Source organism: Podarcis bocagei, assembly GCF_964188305.1.
Source record: "Podarcis bocagei genome assembly, chromosome: 3".
Classification (NCBI taxonomy): Eukaryota; Metazoa; Chordata; class Lepidosauria; order Squamata; family Lacertidae; genus Podarcis; species Podarcis bocagei.
Genome location: NC_138127.1, coordinates 14,219,628 through 14,239,320, shown reverse-complemented (window position 1 = coordinate 14,239,320; position 19,693 = coordinate 14,219,628). Strand labels below are relative to the sequence as shown.

The 19,693-nt window shown below is 44.0% G+C and overlaps 2 protein-coding genes across 6 annotated transcripts in view; one reads left to right on the top strand and one right to left on the bottom strand.

Annotated features, from left to right (window-relative positions):
- ADAM17 (ADAM metallopeptidase domain 17) overlaps window positions 1-19,693 on the top strand; it is a 290,647-nt gene that overhangs the window by 100,822 nt on the left and 170,132 nt on the right. The window lies entirely within an intron of this gene.
- The window catches only part of ASAP2 (ArfGAP with SH3 domain, ankyrin repeat and PH domain 2), a 100,017-nt gene that overhangs the window by 36,293 nt on the left and 44,031 nt on the right, over window positions 1-19,693 (bottom strand). For all 5 annotated transcript variants that reach the window (XM_081189029.1, XM_081189030.1, XM_081189026.1 and 2 more), the window contains exons 6-11: window positions 18,450-18,579; window positions 14,615-14,700; window positions 11,409-11,484; window positions 10,647-10,733; window positions 6,793-6,896; window positions 3,929-3,998 (exon numbers count right to left, since the gene is read on the bottom strand). In XM_081189029.1, the coding sequence (XP_081045155.1) occupies window positions 3,929-3,998; window positions 6,793-6,896; window positions 10,647-10,733; window positions 11,409-11,484; window positions 14,615-14,700; window positions 18,450-18,579 (553 nt within the window). The remainder of the gene's footprint in view (window positions 1-3,928; window positions 3,999-6,792; window positions 6,897-10,646; window positions 10,734-11,408; window positions 11,485-14,614; window positions 14,701-18,449; window positions 18,580-19,693) is intronic.

Sequence of the window (19,693 nt, the reverse complement as noted above, 5' to 3'; positions counted from 1 at the left end):
CCATATCCACATTTAGTTTCCTACACATAAGTTGTATAAGGCTGCAACTTAAACTCAGTGAGACTTTTTCAGGGTGGACGTGCATAGGGTTGTGCTGTAAGTATTGGAAATAAGTCCTAGGTAAAGCAGTTTTGAAAAGTCAGTGGCTCGATTAAGATAAACCTTCACACTCACACCATGGTTTGGAAACCAAACTGCAGTTTCGCATACTCTCCCCCTCCCCTTTTTACATGTGGCGCTCTCTACAGTTTCCTGTGAAACACAAACCTCAGCTTGTCGGTACACCCAAATTAGCAAGCTAACACATGCTTCAAAAACAGAATTAGAAACCACCATTTGAAGCGGCAGAGTTGATTCTGGCTGGGAGAACAAGTGCTAATTATAGTTGGCCAATTTGGAATTTACGGCAAGCAATGGTTAGCGATAAACAGGAAACTGATGTCAGCAAAGCCATGTGCAAGGGAAAGGAAATGAGAATGTGTTAAGAAAAAAGTTTGTTCATAAACCCCCCCCCCAAAAAAAAAGATATGGTTTTGAAGCTCATCAGAAATAAGCCAGAATGAAATGAGAACAAAGGGGGGAAGTATAGAGAGGTAACTGTCTTGAAAAAGATAGAAAGCAGGGTTGCCATAATTTGAAGAGCAAAAAAAAGAAAATTTCTACTTTTAACTATGGATCGCTATGATGACTCTAACCATTAAAAAGAGGACATATGGCAAAGTACAGCTGTGCAGAAATGTTAAAGGCAAAGAGAAAACAGTAAAATAATCGTCTTTCACTGCTTCTTTCCCATTTTAGGTATCAGGCAGAGTTGTGAAAAATAGTTTAGTTTAAAAATAATTTTAGTTATTTTTAAGAAATAAGAATTGTTTAAAAATAAATAAGTATTTTTTAAAAATTAAAAAGTTTTAAATATATATCTCTCGTTCTGTTTTTTTTTTGAAAAACAGCTGTTCTTTAAACAACATTGTCTAAATGATAACTGAACATAATAATACAAACATCATAAAATCTAATTCCATGACCTTCTGTCTCACACACTGTTGGTTGCATTTCTACATGGAAGAAGAAACTGGGGCTAAAACGTATGTCTTTTGAGGCCAAGAATTACAAATATTACACAGTAGGCCACGCGATGAATCTATTATTATACAGACTATGAATATTTAGACAGTCACACAGCGCAGATATTAGCTTTCCATGCCACGCTGAGGAATGGGCAGCTTCAAAATGACATTAGATAAATGAATGAAGAATAATATTTCTTAATGGCTGCTATTCACAGTGGCTATTTATTATCACCAGTATTAAGAGGAAGAATGCCTCTGAATATCAGTGGCTGGAAGGCAAACAGAGGAGAGGGCTGTTGTATGCGTGTCCTGTTCGTGGGCTCCCCAGAGGTATCTGGCTTGCCATGGTGAAAACAAGATTCAAGCCCCATGTTAGGACAAAAAAATTCATGCATTGCAGAGGGTTGGACTAGATGACCGTCATGGTCCCATCCAACTCTACAATTCTCTGATTCTAAGATGCTAGACCAGATGGGGCCATTGGTCTGATCCAACAAGGCCCTTCTTATGTTCTTATGTAACCTGTCTGCCCAGCAAATACCAGTCCTTGCTTATGACACGTTTTCAGTTAAATGACCTTCTTAACATCCTTAGAGGTGTACAGAAAAAGCCAAACAGGTTTTTTGTTTTATTTAAAACTGGTAACTTAAGCAGATACAAATTCTATAGTACAAAAGGCATATTATTTATTTTATTTTTTCAATTTCTATACCGCTTTATATTTTTAATAAAAATCTCAAAGCGGTGTAAAAGGTAAAGGTAAAAGTACCCCTGCCCGTACAGGCCAGTCTTGCCAGACTCTAGGGTTGTGTGCTCATCTCACTCTATAGGCCGGGAGCCAGCGCTGTCCGCAGACAATTCTGGGTCACGTGGCCAGTGTGACGAAGCTACTCTGGTGAGCCAGAGTCGCACACAGAAACGCCATTTACCTTCCCGCTATAAAGCGGTCCCTATTTATCTACTTGCACCCGGGGGTGCTTTCGAACTGCTAGGTTGGCAGGCGCTGGGACCGAACGACGGGAGTGCACCCCGCCGCGGGGATTCGAACCGCCGACCATGCAATCGGCAAGTCCTAGGCGCTGAGGTTTTACCCACAGCGCCACCCGCGTCAAAGCGGTGTACAGCATATTAAATCAATAAATCAATAAAACAATAGCCAGGTGATGTTCCTCCGGCCTCATGAGGAGCCTCTTCAGTAGGGCTGGTGAGTGTGGGCCCTGCCCCCTAGGCCAGGTGGAAAGGGCCATGCAGGGAGCGGCTGTCACACTCGCAGCCGGGCGATATTATGGATGGCATTACCTGACTTTTCATCTTAAGCCTATTCTGTGAACCGCCCCGAGATCTTGTGATAGAAGGGGTGGTTTATAAATTTAATTAATGAATAAAATAAAATAACAAACAAACCTTCTAGGTAGTATAAATGATCTATTTATCTGCATGATTGTTCATGGAATACAGTGGTGCCCCGCAAGACGAATGCCTCGCAAGACGGAAAACTCGCTAGACGAAAGAGTTTTCCGTTTTGGAGGTGCTTCGCAAAACGAATTTCCTATGGGCTTGCTTCACAAGACGACAATGTCTTGCGAGTTCCTGCTGGTTCCCCCCCCTTTTCTAAGCCGCTAAGCCGCTTATCAGCTGATCCGATCAGCAGATGAGCCGCTAAAAGCCGCTAATAGCGCTAATCCGCTAATCCTTCAATGGGCTTGCTTCGCAAGACAAAAAAACCGCTAGACGAAGAGAATCACAGAACGGATTCTTTTCGTCTTGCGAGGCACCACTGTATTTAACTGTGGAAAAGCGCTGTGGTTTAGCATAATATATCCAGGCAACAAGATTAGATTTTATTTTGTTTCCTCAACTAATTTAAAGATTACATGGCAAAATAATAATAATAATAATAATAATAATAATAATAATAATAATAATAATAATAATAATATACATCCCATCCTAACACCGGCCTAAAAAGTTCGAATTAACAGTTTTCATTCTAGCTGAGATGGGTAAGGGTCACAGGTCAGTAGGAGAGAATCTGCTTTGCACGCAAAAGGTCCCAAGGTTCAATCGCCAAATAGGGCTGGGAGAGATCCTGCCCCAAACCCCGGAAAGCCACTGTCAGTCTGGGTAGAAAATATGGCCCAACGGTCTGACTCAGTATTAAGCAGCTCCCTGTGTCTCTAGACCCAATCACTTACTTTAAAAACAGCAAGAACTCTACACTTAAAAGGATTCCTCTTAGAAGAAGAAGAGTTTGGATTTGATATCCCGCCTTTCACTCCCTTCAGGAGTCTCAAAGCGGCTAACATTCTCCTTTCCCTTCCTCCCCCACAACAAACACTCTGTGAGGTGAGTGGGGCTGAGAGACTTCAAAGAAGTGTGACTGGCCCAAGGTCACCCAGCAGCTGCATGTGGAGGAGCAGGGAATCGAACCCGGTTCACCAGATTACGAGACTACCGCTCTTAACCACTACACCACACTGGCTCTCAAACTGGCTTACACACTGGCTTACAAACATGATGCCACAATAGCAGATTATTTTCCAGAGCATGTCACTTATACTTTCCTCATCCATCTGCCCAGAACAAGAGCTCATTATTTTTAACAACATAGTAAAACATTTGGTTGTTTTCAAAACCTATCATCAGGCACGGTAACAAATGAGTGGGCGTGTATTTAATTCTCATAGCAATTTGGCCAAGTTGTTGCTTTTTCGAAAAGTTAAGTGATCTCAATGAACATGCTCAGTTAGGGAATCTGGCTGATACTGTAACTATAAATACAGAGGCAGCCTAATTTGGCTTTTTCCCCCCTATTAGCAACAGGCTGTGTGCATAGAGTACTATAAACAAATACTTACTGTACCATGGGAAATTGTAAGGAAACCATTTTTAACCGTGCACTTCCTCTTCTGCCACACTTTTCTGATTCTGTTTATTTTTAAAAAAAAGAGAGAGAGAGAGAGAGAGAGAAGGAGATCTAAATTTTGGTATGACTCGTATTGTTGCAAAAGACTGCCAAGCTCTTTTTCTAACTTTTCTTTCAAAGCTACATACACTGGTACCTCGGGTTAAGTACCGTATTTTTCGCTCTATTGGACGCACCGGACCACAGGACGCACCTAGTTTTTAGAGGGGGAAATCAAGGAAAAAAATATTATCCCCCCCCCAGCCCCAAAGAGCAACGGACAGGCTGCATGCAGCCTGTCCACTTCTCCCAGAGCTTCTCGGGGCTGCGGGGGAAGCCCGGGTTTCCCCCCCCCAGCCCCAAAGAGCAAAGAAGCCAAGACAGTGCGCGGGATCCATAGCCGCGCAACCTCTCCAGCCAGGAGCTAAACCTCTCCAGTGCAGCTAAAGAAGACAAGGCAGCAAGCGCGATCCATCCCGCTCACTGCCTTGGCTTCTTCTTTAGCCTTGCACAGCATCTTTAGTCTTGCGCAACGGGATGGATTGCGCCCGCTGTCCACCGGGGCTGGACTAGATGACTCCTGGGGTTCCCTTCCAACCCTGCAATTCTATGACCTCGGAAGGTGTTTGGGGTCTCCACCACTGGAGGCTTTTAAGCAGCGGTTGGGGGACCATCTGCCTGGCGTTCTTTAGCTGTGATTCCTACATTGTGAGGGGGCTGGGCTAGATGACCCTTGGGTGGCCCTCCCAACTCTATACAGTCCTACAGTTCTGCGGCAGGAGATCCACAGCCACTTCACACAATGCCCACTCCCAATTTTCATCTGAGAGACATGTGTCTCTCAGTACCCCCCCTACCTGCCACACTTCCCCCACCCCACTTAAGCTGAGGGAATTCCTGCCCAGAGAAACTCCCAGCAATCAAGGAGGAGGAATCCGCTGCAGCCGTGAGCAGCGCAGGATCCATGGTCCCCTTCCTTCCCTCCTCCGTAGTTGCTTTGACGGAGGAAAGTGGGAGAGGAGCTGCTTACACGAGTGTAAGCTGCTCCCCTCCCACTTTGCTGCTTCAAAGGGAGCCCGGGAGGAAGGAATCTGCTGCAGCCGTGAGCAGCGCAGGATCCATGGTCCCCTTCCTTCCCTCCTCCGTGGTTGCTTTGAAGGAGGAAAGTGGGAGAGGAGCTGCTTACACGAGTGTAAGCTGCTCCCCTCCCACTTTGCTGCTTCAAAGGGAGCCCGGGAGGAAGGAATCTGCTGCAGCCGTGAGCAGCGCAGGATCCATGGTCCCCTTCCTTCCCTCCTCCGTGTTTGCTTTGAAGGAGGAAAGTGGGAGAGGAGCTGCTTACACGAGTGTAAACTGCCCCCCTCCCACATTGCTGCTTCAAAGCAATCACGGAGGAGGGAATCCGCTGCAGCCTCCAGCAGCGGGGGATCCATGGTCCCCTTCCTTCCCTCCTCCGTGGTTGCTTTGAAGGAGGAAAGTGGGAGAGGAGCTGCTTACACGAGTGTAAACTGCCCCCCTCCCACATTGCTGCTTCAAAGCAATCACGGAGGAGGGAATCCGCTGCAGCCTCCAGCAGCGGGGGATCCATGGTCCCCTTCCTTCCCTCCTCCGTGGTTGCTTTGAAGGAGGAAAGTGGGAGAGGAGCTGCTTACACGAGTGTAAACTGCCCCCCTCCCACATTGCTGCTTCAAAGCAATCACGGAGGAGGGAATCCGCTGAAGCCTCCAGCAGCGGGGGATCAATGGTCCCCTTCCTTCCCTCCTCCGTGGTTGCTTTGAAGGAGGAAAGTGGGAGAGGAGCTGCTTACACGAGTGTAAACTGCCCCCCTCCCACATTGCTGCTTCAAAGCAATCACGGAGGAGGGAATCCGCTGAAGCCTCCAGCAGCGGAGGATCCATGGTCCCCTTCCTTCCCTCCTCCGTGGTTGCTTTGAAGGAGGAAAGTGGGAGAGGAGCTGCTTACACGAGTGTAAGCTGCTCCCCTCCCACTTTGCTGCTTCAAAGGGAGCCCGGGAGGAGGGAATCTGCTGCAGCCTCGAGCAGCGAAGAGGATCCATGGGTCCCCTCTTTCCCTCCTCCGTGGTTGCTTTGAAGCAGGAAAGTGGGAGAGGAGCTGCTTACACGAGTGTAAGCTGCTCCCCTCCCACATTGCCGCTTCAAAGGGAGCCCGGGAGGAGGGAATCTGCTGCAGCTTCCCCCAACTCCTGCAGAAGCCGCCCGCTCTTTAAAGGGGCTGCACGGCTTCTCCTGGCTTTTCTGGGAGGTGGGGGGATTCCCCCACCTCGTAGAAAAGCCTGCAGGAGCCGCGCAGCCTTTAAAGAGGGTGCCGCTCTTGGGGGCTTTTCCCCCAGGAGGGAGAAGGGACTGATGCGGCCAGTCAGTCCCTTCTCCCTCCTAGAGAAAAGCCCGCAAGAGCGCACGAAGCTTGCGTGCGGCTCTTGAGGGCTTTTCCCGCCTGCCTCCCCCCCCTGCATTCGCTCCATAGGACGCACACACATTTTCCCTTGCTTTTTAGGAGGGAAAAAGTGCGTCCTATGGTGCGAAAAATACGGTACTTAATTCGTTCCGGAGGTCTGTTCTTAACCGGAAACTGTTCTTAACCTGAAGCACCACTTTAGCTAATGGGGCCTCCCGCTGCCGCCGCGCCGTTGGAGCACGATTTCGGTTCTCATCCTGAAGCAAAGTTCTTAACCCGAGGTACTATTTCTGGGTTAGTGGAGTCTGTAACCTGAAGCGTATGTAACCTGAAGCGTATGTAACCCGAGGTACCACTGTACCCATCACTTAAAAAAAGAAAGGAAAGATAAAGCATACACACCCATCACTTTTCTTATAGAGGCTGCCATCTCTTTCAGTGCCGTGTTCCTTATTTCCCTGAGGTTGATGTAAACTATAAGTCGTACTCTGACGGAGCTGAGAATCCTAAAGGCAAAAAATAATAGATTGGTTACCAAAAAACCCCCAATGTTTCAATCCCAGCTCGAAACTCCATCACATTCCCATTATTCATAGCCCAACCAGCTCGGATGATGACAAATGATCCATAAGCAACTTTCACTTTTTCTTTTTTTCACTCTGCAGCAAAATGGGCCACTTAAAATCCAGGCATCGCCACCATCAAAAAGACCTGGTTGTCTAGGCCCTTACTGGTGGACACAGTACTCAAGACTCGCAGCTCAAGCTTTTGGCAAATGCTTTAATGCACATACAATGCACAAGTCAGGTTACAAAGCATTCACAATTTGTTTTCAACTGCAAGCACGATGCTGGGGCGATCCTGCGGGTCTGACAGTCCCATCATGACTACCCTGCAAAAGCTAACTTCTTTAAATACCCCTCTAGACTTCTCAGTAGCACATACAATCAGTAGCGACTCAAGCGTTGCTGCAACAGTTAATTTAGCTCAATACAGTGTCTCATTGCACTAAAGCACAATCATTCAGCAATTTGATTAAGCAGAAATTCGTAGGTTTTTATGTTGCGATCTCGCTGCATACACTTTGCAAAAACTGGCTCCTAATAATTCAGTTATGAATTGGATGCGAATGTATGATTCTGATAAGCCAGCTTTTGCTTACAAGAGAAAAGAATGGACTCTCAAAGAGTAATTAAGTATACATCTGAATATTTAAAGCAATGAATACTCAACAGGGACAACATACATGTCAATTAATCTATGTGCAAACAGATCTCTCACACATCCTTCACAACACGAAATACAAGAGAGCCCAAGGGACTCACAGACGGACAAAAGCCAAGCAACTGGATTTCAGCAAAGGAAATAATTTTCAAACTAGCCTGACCTGCAACTAAACATTGCAGTGTGAAGTGCTCCAGCTAAAGATTTGAGACACTGCATTCCATTCCCCCCTCCTCCTGTTTTGTTTTGTTTTTCAAATTTCCACTCAACAGTCATTCAGCATTCCACTGAGCATGCTCAGGTTCCATTAGGCTGTTTTTGCCACAAGGATTTTCGTTGCAAGATCTTATTCTATTTTATTTTATTCCAAACTTTGGTGTTCCCCCAGTGCCTGCTAATATTTTCCTCTTGTGAGTGGATGATGCCATTTTGGCTATAGAAGGATCAGCACTCAAATAATTAAGATCGGTATCAGTGTATGTGCTTTGCCTTGATTTAATTTATCCACCTTTAAATAGCTAAAATATGTTCACACAATTTGCAAAATATGAAACAATTAGGCCAACAGATTATGTTTCAGAAAAGAAGACCAGTTACTTGAAATGCACATGACAATCATGCAATGTACCATTTACGAAAACATTCAAAGGACTTACTCTCCTAGACTTCGGTCACAAAAGGCAAATGCATTTTAGGAAGAAAAAAAGATCAGTTGCAGTGCAAAAAACAAAACAGTAATGGATAGTACACCAGAGGGATTCTGACTTGGTTTAAGACACATTAAGGCCCTAATAGCACAGATCTGAAGGTATCTTTTTTGTGCATGTACCCAAAACTAGGTATCCAAATTATCTATGCACAAAAAAAATAATTTTCCATTCATTTTAGGGGTAGCGACTTTGCATGACCTTGTTTCATACATACCACTGGGGTACCCTGGGGATGTGCAGCCAAGTGCACTTGAAAGCCACTCAGCATACGCTTTTAAATCTAACAGCACCAGATACGACAAAATCTAATTAGACATATAGTTTTAAATGCTTTACTCCATGCTTCTGAAGCATAAGGTGGTTCATCCTAATCAGAAATGGAAACTGTCCCCCTAGGGACATTTTAGATGACATTCAACTAAGTTTTACTTAGTGTAGATCCCCTGAAATTAATGGACCTAACTTAATCAAGTCCATTAATTTCAATCGGGCTACTCTGGATAACACTTAGCTGAATACCACCCTTTGTCTCAACCAAAACTCCTGCTCAGGATTGAAAACCATAAGCCAAAAAAACAATATGGCCATATTTATAAAGGTAAAGGGATCCCTGACCATTAGGTCCAGTCGTGGACGACTCTGGGGCTGCGGCATTCATCTTGCTTTATTGGCCAAGGGAGCCGGCGTACCGCTTCCGGGTCATGTGGCCATATACATACAGCTGCATAAACAGCTACAGATTTCTTTGAAGCTCCACTACTGAAGAGGACAAATGTTCTTCATTCCAGTTGAGTAATCTTGCCTCTTTAGCAGGCTATGCCCAGAAGTCAACCCAATCACTGGTGTGACTTACAAGCAGCCACCCTAAACACTTTCAAAGAGGGAGACAGGCCAACTAAATTGGGAGAACTAGTGGCGAAAGCCTATGGACGCACTGGACTCGAGCCCCGTTGACTTGAACTTAATGGTTATGAACGTGCTGAACCGGAGACCTCTGGGCCACAACCCCCGGAAACACTCAGCCTCTAGCCAACAAGGGTTTTCATGCTCCCCCGGGCCCAATTGCAGGCAACAGGAAATAGCAGAGAGTCGCTGGTATGTTAAACTCAGGGCTGGAGAATAGCTGCTTTAAAACTCTCCAACCCACAGGAATGCGATGGAACCCAGGAGAGGGAATTCAAGCCCATGGGCTCACAATCTTTTCTGAAGAATGGAAGGCTCTGAGGCAGCATGTGGACTGCATTGCTAAGTGCACCCCAGAAGAAGGAAACCCATGGTGACTAAGGGGTTGGCTGCATCTAGAGATGTTGCTCAGTGGTTATGATCATTCTGGTTATACACATGTGGGAGCTGAAGGCCCTTAATTTGAGTAAGGAATGATCCTCTGCCTTAGCAACAGAATCTTCTCATTCTCATCTGCCCTTTGTGAGTTTTCATTAGTCAACAATTCTACGCATAACTGTCCAGTTCCTCCGCAAATGGACTTGAATGTCAAGACAGAAGTCAATCCATCATATGTAACATTCTAAGAAAGCTCCACAGATTACAGCTTTGGGGAAGGATGGTATCTCATAATAAATAAACTGCTCTCTCAATACAGGCAAATGTGGGTGAAAGAGGTTTTTCAATTTTGAAGGCATTATGCATAATCTTATTGATGATATAATTTCTTTTAAAACAAAGGAGGCGGCTCTACAAAAGACACAGAACCCTTAGGAGGAACTCAATAGAGACCATGAAGAAGTGTGCTTTTTGTCTGAAAATCCACATAGTTTATTCAAGTGTGATACAGGACCCACCACATAGTATAGGGATGGAGAGGCTGCCGCCCTCCAGATGTTGGACTACAACTCCCAACATTCCTGAGCATTGGCCATGCTGGCTGGGGCTGAGGCAAGTTGGGGGTCTAACAACAGCTGAAGAGTCACAAGTTCCCTCATCCGTGTATAGCTCTGGTCTTTGAACAAATTGCATAGATTTGACACGTTCAGGCAAAATCTGTTTTTCACTTTTATTCCTCTCTGGGAACTATTCCAAAAGCCATCACATAGACACAAAACATGAACTCTCCCAGATTATTTTTTCTTTAAAAACAAAAAACCCAGGCTACATTTCCAGATTCTCTACCATAACACCCAAGTGCCAGGCAAGCAATTAAGCCTTTGTGCAAGAAATAGGGAGTGGGTGGGGAAGAGAAGCTTTGCAGAAACTTTAACAAGATCACCTTGAACCCAGAACAAATTCATACAACCACTAAAACTATAAATGTTCCCATTAAATTAGTAAAAAAAAAAAGTGTGTTAAATCACCTTACATGCTCACCTCTTTCTGCTCAACCTGAAGTGCGGTTTTTAAAATGTCCCTAAGTTGAATTAATTGCTTTCTTTCTTCATCCTGCACTTGCTTAATCTGCAGCGAAGACACAACAAAAGCTTGAAATAAACTGGGAGGGCTTCTACTTGTCAGTACAAGCCTTGATGCAGGGGTAATGCTCCTGTACCCTTAAGCAGCACATCCACTGACACTTGGGAGCGGGGAAGGCCAGGAAGGCCCTGCTCTCCCCTTCACATGTTCAGGCACCATCACACAGGTGCTTCTGGTTCCACTGGACAATCTCCTCCCCGCCCCGTGCAACAGTCGTACAATAAGACCAAATGCCCTGCAAGACAGAACTAGGAGAGGGAGGGAGCCAGGCTGGCTGGCTGGCTAAAATTCCATCACATGGCTGCTGCTGGATTAGGTGAGAAATTGCCCTTTCTACTGGTCCTCCTCAAGGTTTGCTAAAACCTTGTCCATCTGCAAGATAGCCGTTTTGAGCTCATAATTTAAAAGTTGTGTTTCTTTTCTCTCTCTTTCATTCTATTCTCCACTCTCTCCTGAATACTGTTCCTTTATGGGTCCATCTCTTTCCCCGCTGAAATTTTTAAAAGTTGTGAAGGTGTGTGCTGCTTTTTGTGGCTTTATTTTGTTTTTTTGATGGAATTTTTAAATTATTATTAATTTTATGAGATTCTCTGGAGTCTCCAGTTGGAAAGCAAAGCATGCATATGTAATAAGGAATATGAGGGAGATATGGTTACTTACTGTGTGGAGATCTGTGGAGAGCTTCTCTATTGATGGTTTTAAACTTTCAACTGCTTTCAGGCCATCCTGAAAGAAGCTTTGGAAGAAAAATAAAATAAAAAGGAGTATAAAATTAATTTAAGATGCCTGAAATTTCCTGAACGTAAAAGACGAAGCATCGATCAGTGTGTGTGTGTGTGTGTGTGTGTGCGTGTGTGTGCACGTGCACGCAACACACTAATTAAATGTGAAAATCTGTAAAGAAACTTGATCACAAAACACATTTCCTTTAGGCGCCTCTGCAATATGGAATCTACACCCTTTTTGTGAAACAAAAGGAACAGGCAAGATTCAATAGTCTTAGGGAAGAGGACAGTTGACCTATATCTCTTGGGCTCCTGTGGGATTTTTGAGATTCTCATGACAAGAGCAGAACTCAAATGAGGAAATGGAAAAATGCTATTTGATGTTTTGAGAAAAAAGGCTGATTAAAATATCCCTGTCGTGATATTTGATGCAACAAAATTTCGCCATCACTATTTTACCAACTAACCCAAACTTAACGAAAAGCAAGAAGACTGAAATGGTACAAAGGAGTTTCAAAACAAAAGGGGACAAGTATTCTCTCTTACGTAAAATAAAAATACGCTCTTCATGACTTCATTCTGAAGTTTCTGGCTGTCATCCATAGTAGTCATTTAAATTCAGGTAAAGGAATAGCGCCCATACAGATGTATTGGGGATTTTCACTGCTGTTCTGCCCAATAAGGCAAGTTTGCCTTTCAGTTGTTGCTGCCCGAGAGAGCTGCAGCAATCAAAACCACAAAGAAATCTCTGTCTGCTTGTGTGTAATTTTCTGAAACGCATTCAAACTCCTGCTTTGGATCATGGCCACACAACAGTTGTTTACATCCAATATTATATTATCCTGGGTTTCTATGGGTTCATTAACATGTAAGTCAGTATATGACCCAAGCCAGTTTTTGTGCCTTTATGTGAGAACAGTGCCAATAGTTCACACTGTATGCACTGAATCTGGTAGATAACTAAGGATGCAATCCTAACCCCTTTCCCCCTTCCTGGTGTGACTCTGCGGAGTAGCACTACCACTGCCACCATCTGCTCTTGGCAGTTATGGCAAAAACATTGGTGGAGAGGCAATAGTGTCTGATCCCTGCACCAGCTCCAGGTGACCCACAATCCAGGGTTAGCTCAGTCCCATTTTGCTCTGTTTCAGGTCTTTCTATGAGCCTCTACTGATGGGGATACTACTAGCAGACCTCCCTCCCACCTGCCCATTTGGTGGTCAGCAGGAGGCTGATTCAGCTGGCAAAACTGAAGCAGAGGCTTGACAACCATATGTCAGGAGTGCTCTGATGGTGTTTCCTGCTTGGCAGGGGGTTGGACTTGATGGCCCTTGTGGTCTATTCCAACTCTATGATTCTATGAAAACTGAGCAAAGGGGACCTCCATACAGTTCAACTCACACACACACACACCCAAAATCCCCCAGAATAAAGGAGGTTTGGATTGCTCTGTCTGCCATCAAAGTGAGCCATGTTTAGATTAGACTTGGCAGTTGCTTGTGCTTCCAAGAACTTCCACAGCTATGCAGAAAAAGAAAGGCCTTTCCTTCCCATTTTTTTTGTTAGGGTCATCTCTGAATGACAGCAAATAAACATGGAGTGTGTTATTCATGTCGGAGCGCCATGTGCATAAGGGAGCCCCTTACGGAGCTCTTGACTGGGAGGGTTATATTTATTGCTACTGGTAGACACAAAGACTTTGCCTTTGAAATATTGACATTTGGAGTCCACAGACATCTATGATTTGGGAGTTTTATACAGAACCATATCTCTATCGTTCTCCCTGTCTCTGTATTACCTTAGCTAAGGAAGGTCTGGAGAAGAAACCTTTGGTTCCATGCTCATTCACCTGACTAATCGTTCAACACACTGGGCTAGAATTCCTTTCTCTTTTTGAAGGCAGCAATACAAATATTGCGTTTAAATAATGCATGGTTTTTTTAATCGGTTGTTGCATGATTGTCCATTACAGAACTTAAACCTTTTGCTTTGGAATAAAAACGTCTGGAACATCTCACCGGGGGGCGGATCACATTTCATCTTCAAGCTCTGCAGGCCAATGCTAAGTCTGAAACTTTCCATATTGTGTGGTGGAACATTATTTTGCCTGTTAATACCAAGCACTTAACAACCATCAGCGGCCTCTTTTTGAAATGCTCGATAAATACTATGCATTTGGAATATATTTTTATGGTTGTCCCTTTCCCATTGTTTGATCTTTATCCCGTATGCCATTTCATTTCTTTTGCTGGGCTTTTGGTTTTATTGCATCTGATTATTTGAAAAAAAAATGCTTCATAAAAATGATTCCACTCTAAAAAGACAATACTGTACAGCAAGGAACAAATCACAGAATGCATATTTCGAAATAGGGGCATAGCTCAGAGCATATGCTCTCCAAGCAGAAAGTTCCAGGTTCTAGGGAAACCAGCCAGATGGGCTGGGTATAAATAATAAATTATTATCATTATTATTACAATTTCCAGCACCTCCTGGCAGGGGTGGAGAGACCCCTGTCTGAAACCCCAGACAGCCGCTGAACATCAATGTGTAGACAATACTGAGAGATAGATAGATCAATGGTCTGACCCAGAATAAGGCAACTTCCTACATAAAGTGTATTGGTGACTTGACTGGCTGTTAAGTGCTCTACTCCCACTTTTAAAACATCCACCCTTTGGGAAGTGGGTGCTAAAAACGAGTGAAAAGCCAGGGCTCTTGGCGCACTGTTCCCAACGGTGTGCTTTTCCCATCCCTGTGAAACAGAACTCCTGTCAGTCGCTAGTCACATTCTGCAAAATACGAGAGGTGGTATAGCTGACATGCCTCATTCCTTTTCGCAGATTACTAATCATGCCAAATGGCCATGTGGAAATTACGAATGAAAGACAACTGCATGGCTTGGTATTATCTGAGCCCAACGCCTCATTTCATTTGTAATAATACACCCAGCCGACCATAATTGACCTTTTAAACCATTCAGTCTGACGGAAGAACAGTAGTGAAATATACGTACAGCTGAGCTTGACAGATTTGCACATGTCACCTCTAAAAAAACATTAGTGCTACTATTCTGTCAGAGAAAGTAGGAATCACAATGTTTTCAGAGAGCATACAGTTACCAAGAGACAGAGAACGTACTTGCACTGTGCGTGGAAATACTTGATCAGGTTTTGAAGCAAGTCAACTCCTTTTTTAATCTTGATCTCATTGACTTTCAGCAGGTACTGTTAAAATAAATAAACAAATAATGCACACAAAAACAATTATTAATTACTGTTTCAGAATGAGGGTCATAGAGCTAGTGACAAATAAACCATTTTAATTCTCAACAGTTCAAAGAAAAGAAACTGCATTTTTTGGTGGGTGGATGGGGTGGGAGGAATCCACCACAGATGGAGCAAATGCTGAAAAGATTTTCTTCGGCTATCTAGTGTAAGCAAGTGGAAAGATAGGCCATGGTCCAAGGAACTAGTTCTGCACATCCAAAGCTTTATTATACAGTGGTACCTCGGGTTACAGACGCTTAAGGTTACAGACTCCGCTAACCCAGAAATAGTACCTCGGGTTAAGAACTTTGCTTCAGGATGTGAACAGAAATTGTGCTCTGGCAGCGCAGCAGCAGTGGGAGGCCCCATTAGCTAAAGTGGTGCTTCAGGTTAAGAACAGTTTCAGGTTAAGAACAGACCTCCAGAACGAATTAAGTTCATAACCGGAGGCACCACTGTACAGCAGCTCCCTCTACCAGACGGCAAACTACTTTTTGTCTTTTGTGAACTGCTTTGAGAGGTCCCCCTGAAAAGCGGTATATAATGAATAACTTAAATAAAACAAACTACGGTACTTTTGAAAGCAGGGAGCATTTCTAAACAATTTGTGGCACAACACTAAGGATTTCTCAGATGATTGTATCCATAATTCTCTGGAGTACTGGGGAAATTTTTAATATATGAATAAGACCTGGTATTTAATTTAACATGACATGAAGGCTAACTAAGTCTTCAACTTCAGTTGTAGTTTGGCCTTAATATCTAAAGCATACAGTGGTACCTCGGGTTAAGTACTTAATTCATTCCGGAGGTCCGTTCTTAACCTGAAACTGTGCTTAACCTGAAGCACCACTTTAGCTAATGGGGCCTCCTGCTGCTGCCGCGCCGCCGGAGCACGATTTCTGTTCTCATCCTGAAGCAAAGTTCTTAACCCGAGGTATTACTTCTGGGTTAGCGGAGTCTGTAAACTGAAGCGTATGTAACCTAAAGCGTATGTAACCCGAGGTACCACTGTACTTGCTTGGAAATTAGCTTAGTTGAAATGTATGAGAGTCACACCCAACAGAGTGGATTTACGATTGCGTTGTTGATCATGGTATCTCACCCACCATGAATGTGGGCACCTGGTAAAAGGAAAAGGAACCCTGACAGACACCCAGCTCACGTAAGCAAGGCACTGCATTGGTGCTGCTATTCCCTCTTCCTTTAATTAATTTACTACATGTAAGGTCTCCAGCACAGCAGATTCAAGTTTAATTTACTGCGCAAAGAAATCTTCTTTAGTAGCTCCTCACAAATTAAGACCAAGTATATTGATCCTAAGCATCTAGCACTAATCAGCTTTGTTCATGTGAACACAGTATCAACTACTCTTCATTTTGGAAGCCCTACTAAAAAATAGAGTCAAACCATGGATTCTGAACGCCTCCGTTTCAGAATGCTTCAGCTTCCAAATGCCGAAAACATGGAAGTAAATGCTCTAGTTTTCAAACGTTTTTCGGAAACAGAACATCCGATGCGGCTTCCGCTGAATGCAGGATGCTCCTGCAACCAATCGGAAGCCGCGCCTCGGTTGTCGAACATTTTGGAAGCCAAACAGGCTTCCAGGACGGATTACGTTTGACAACCGAGGTTTGACTGTACCACAGAAACTATATATGACTTACAATAAGCTTTTATGCACACACCAAGTGCTTTTTCTTACTTTTCTACCTTACAATACAATATCAGGAGCTGCTATATTTCTGGTGGATATTTTAGGACTGAAGAGTTATTTGTACTTTTATATGGTGGTGGATAAGATAATAGAGGAGGGAAACCAGAACAAACCCAAATCCACACATTAAAATTGTCTCTCTGTGTCACAGAGCTCCGAACACATCTTTTTATATTATTTATGGTGTCTCCCCAACTTTCTGCCTTAATTTTCTCCATGCGAGTGTTTTCTGCTTCTAAACTGCTATAGGTGTCATCCTACTAGTGCGCTCTATGTGGGGCTACCTTTGAAGGTGACCCGGAAACTACAACTAATCCAGAAATCGGCAGCTAGACTGGTGACTGGGAGTGGCTGCCGAGACAACATAACACCGGTCTTTAAAGACCTACATTGGCTCCCAGTACGTTTCTGAGGACAATTCAAAGTGTTGTTGCTGACCTTTAAAATCCTAAACGGCCTTGGTCCAGTATATCTGAAGGAGCATCTCCACCCCCATCGTTCAACCTGGACACTGAGGTCCAGCGCCAAGGGCCTTCTGGCGATTCCCTCACTGCGAGAAGCCAAGTTAGAGGGAACCAGGCAGAGGGCCTTCTTGGTGGTGGCGCCCACCCTGTGGAACGCCCTCCCACCAGATGTCAAAGAGAACACCAGACTTTTAGAAGACATCTGAAGGCAGCCCTGTTTAGGGAAGCATTTAATGTTTGATGGATTACTGTATTTTAATAATTTGTTGGAAGTTGCCCAGAGTGGCTGGGGAAGCCCAGCCAGATGGGCAGGGTATAAATAATAAATTATTATTATTATTATTATTATTATTATTATTATTATTATTATTATTATTATTATTATTATTATTATCCGCTTGGTCAAATTCTTTCAAGTAGAAGAAACTTAACAGTGTCAAATCTGAAGATATTCTGCTACACCAGTTCGACTCAGACAATCCTCAGATCATGGTCTGGAGGGACAGACATAGGCTAAGAGCTCAGTGTTGTATCTCTACCTTTCATCAGTGCCTATTAGCCACAACGCCTATGTTCCGCTTTTGGAGGCACTATGCCTCTGAATACCACTTGCTGGGAATCACAAATGGGGAGAATGCAGGCCCACTCAGCTCCCTCCTGTGAGCTTCCCATGGGCATCTATCTGGCAATTAAGAGGCCAGGATGCTAAACTAGATGGGTCATTGGCCTGATCCAGCAGGGCTCCTCTTATGTTTATTTTCTCTCCTCCATTTCTGTTTATTTTACATATACAGTTTGCCGCAACAACCAAATAGGTAAACTGTGTAGCCCCCAAACTACAAGTTATAAGCCAACTCTAATCCATTATTTCAAACAATAGTTTGCAGGTTACTGTCAACCGTAGTTTGCAAACTATGATCAGAGCTGCCCAGAAATGTGAGGAGAGAATTGGCACGTGAGAAGCGAGAAGAGAAACTACATTGAGGCGAGGGGAACTCAAAGGTAGCACATTCCCAGTCCTACTAACGGTGGATTCAAGGACAATCCACACAGGGCTACTGCCACACAAAACCAAAGAGCAACCAAGTTTGAAACCGAACCATTACAGAACAATCCCCAGGCAGCAAACTCATTGCAGCCCTTCAGGGCATGAACAGCTCCTTCCCAACAGCTGTTAAATTTCCCTACTTAACCAAATAAAATGAGATTTTATTTTTCCCCATCTCTCAACAATACTGCAGCAGATGGCAACTTGAATGGGCACAGGAGACAATCCCCTAAGCCTAGGATGGGAATGGTTGCATAAAGGATTTGCCTATTTGGTTTGTTTATAATCTGCGCGCGCGCGCGCACGCACACACACACATACAGGCTTCACGGGATGCCAGTTTATCATTAATAAAATAACTGCATAAAAAGCAAGAAATTATTTCCTAAAACTGGAACCATCCAGGTTAGCTTCAAAATTCCCTTTACTTCAGCACTTGCCACAGAAAATAAAAATAAAATAAAATGCTCACTCTTACCTCACACATTTGTAATTGGAAGAACCTCCTCTCTTTCTCCATCTCTTCTGCTATTTCAGCCCCACTTATTTCTGTACGTATCATCCCGTGTAATTTAGCGTGTTCCTTTTTCTCTTTCTCTATTTTTGTCCTGTGTGGAAGAGAACCAACAAAAGGGCCATCAGCCTGAAACCGCCTTCTTTTACTTGTTTCGGTTTTGTTTCAGGGTTGTGCTCGACACTCAAAATTAAACGGCAACCCACCCAGTATAGTGGAGCCGTCCTGCTGAGCTCAATAGTACTAAGCTCCAGATCAACAGAGTTTTACGCTCAAACTAAAATGCTCCTCACTAAAATCAGGCTAACTTGCACAGGAATTGCTAAATTCCGTATTGTGCTGCAGGTATGTAATCAGTTTCCCTTTTTTACAGCTATGGAGCCCTTGGATAGTATGACGCCATTATCAACTAGGTGTAGGGTCTAAGGAACAAAATGGGTTTCTGAAATACTCTCTGAAGAGTGGGACTTGTAATAGCCTTTTAAAAATGTGCATGAGATACCAGTACAATAAAGTATCTGCAAAAGAGACACACAGACACTCATTCTTGTCCTTGCGAATGAAACAATGAGCTAAAAAACAACAACCCCAAATCACTTATTAATGAAAAGTTGGGCCACTGAAAGGTGGATGGAGTCCACTGCGAATTAAGATATCTCTGAAGCCAAACCCAGTTGACCACCTCTGTGTGTTAAGATTATAAAATTTCTTCACTAAGTTGCCTCATAATCCTCAAGAACTAGTTAATGGGACATTTTACAACCAAGTGGCAAACAATCCTCACAACACGGCCCACATATTACACACTCTTTTTCAGCTGCTATACTTCCTTAGCCAGTTCTGTGAGCCAGCTTTACACAGCACTCCCTTGTTGGCCGAGTTTACTTTCTTTGAATGAAGCCAACCCTTCCCCCATCAGCCCAGAGCACAGCTGTCTTCCCTTCCTGTTCCTGAGCCAACTTGACATTGCAAATGCAAGCCAGAAGGGCTGGGTTGGAGGCTTCCGAGTCTTAGTAAGCAAGCTGCCCTGATTACCCAAAGGTCACTGTCGACCAGCATGGGCAGCAGCAGTGCAGCAGAGAACAAAACACCAAAACCTACAACACATAACTAGGTTACTGGGATTAGGGGGCAGGAGTCTTCATTTTGCACTGACATTTGTGTTTACTGGTTCCCGCTGAAGCCACTGAACCACATGCGATAAAAAT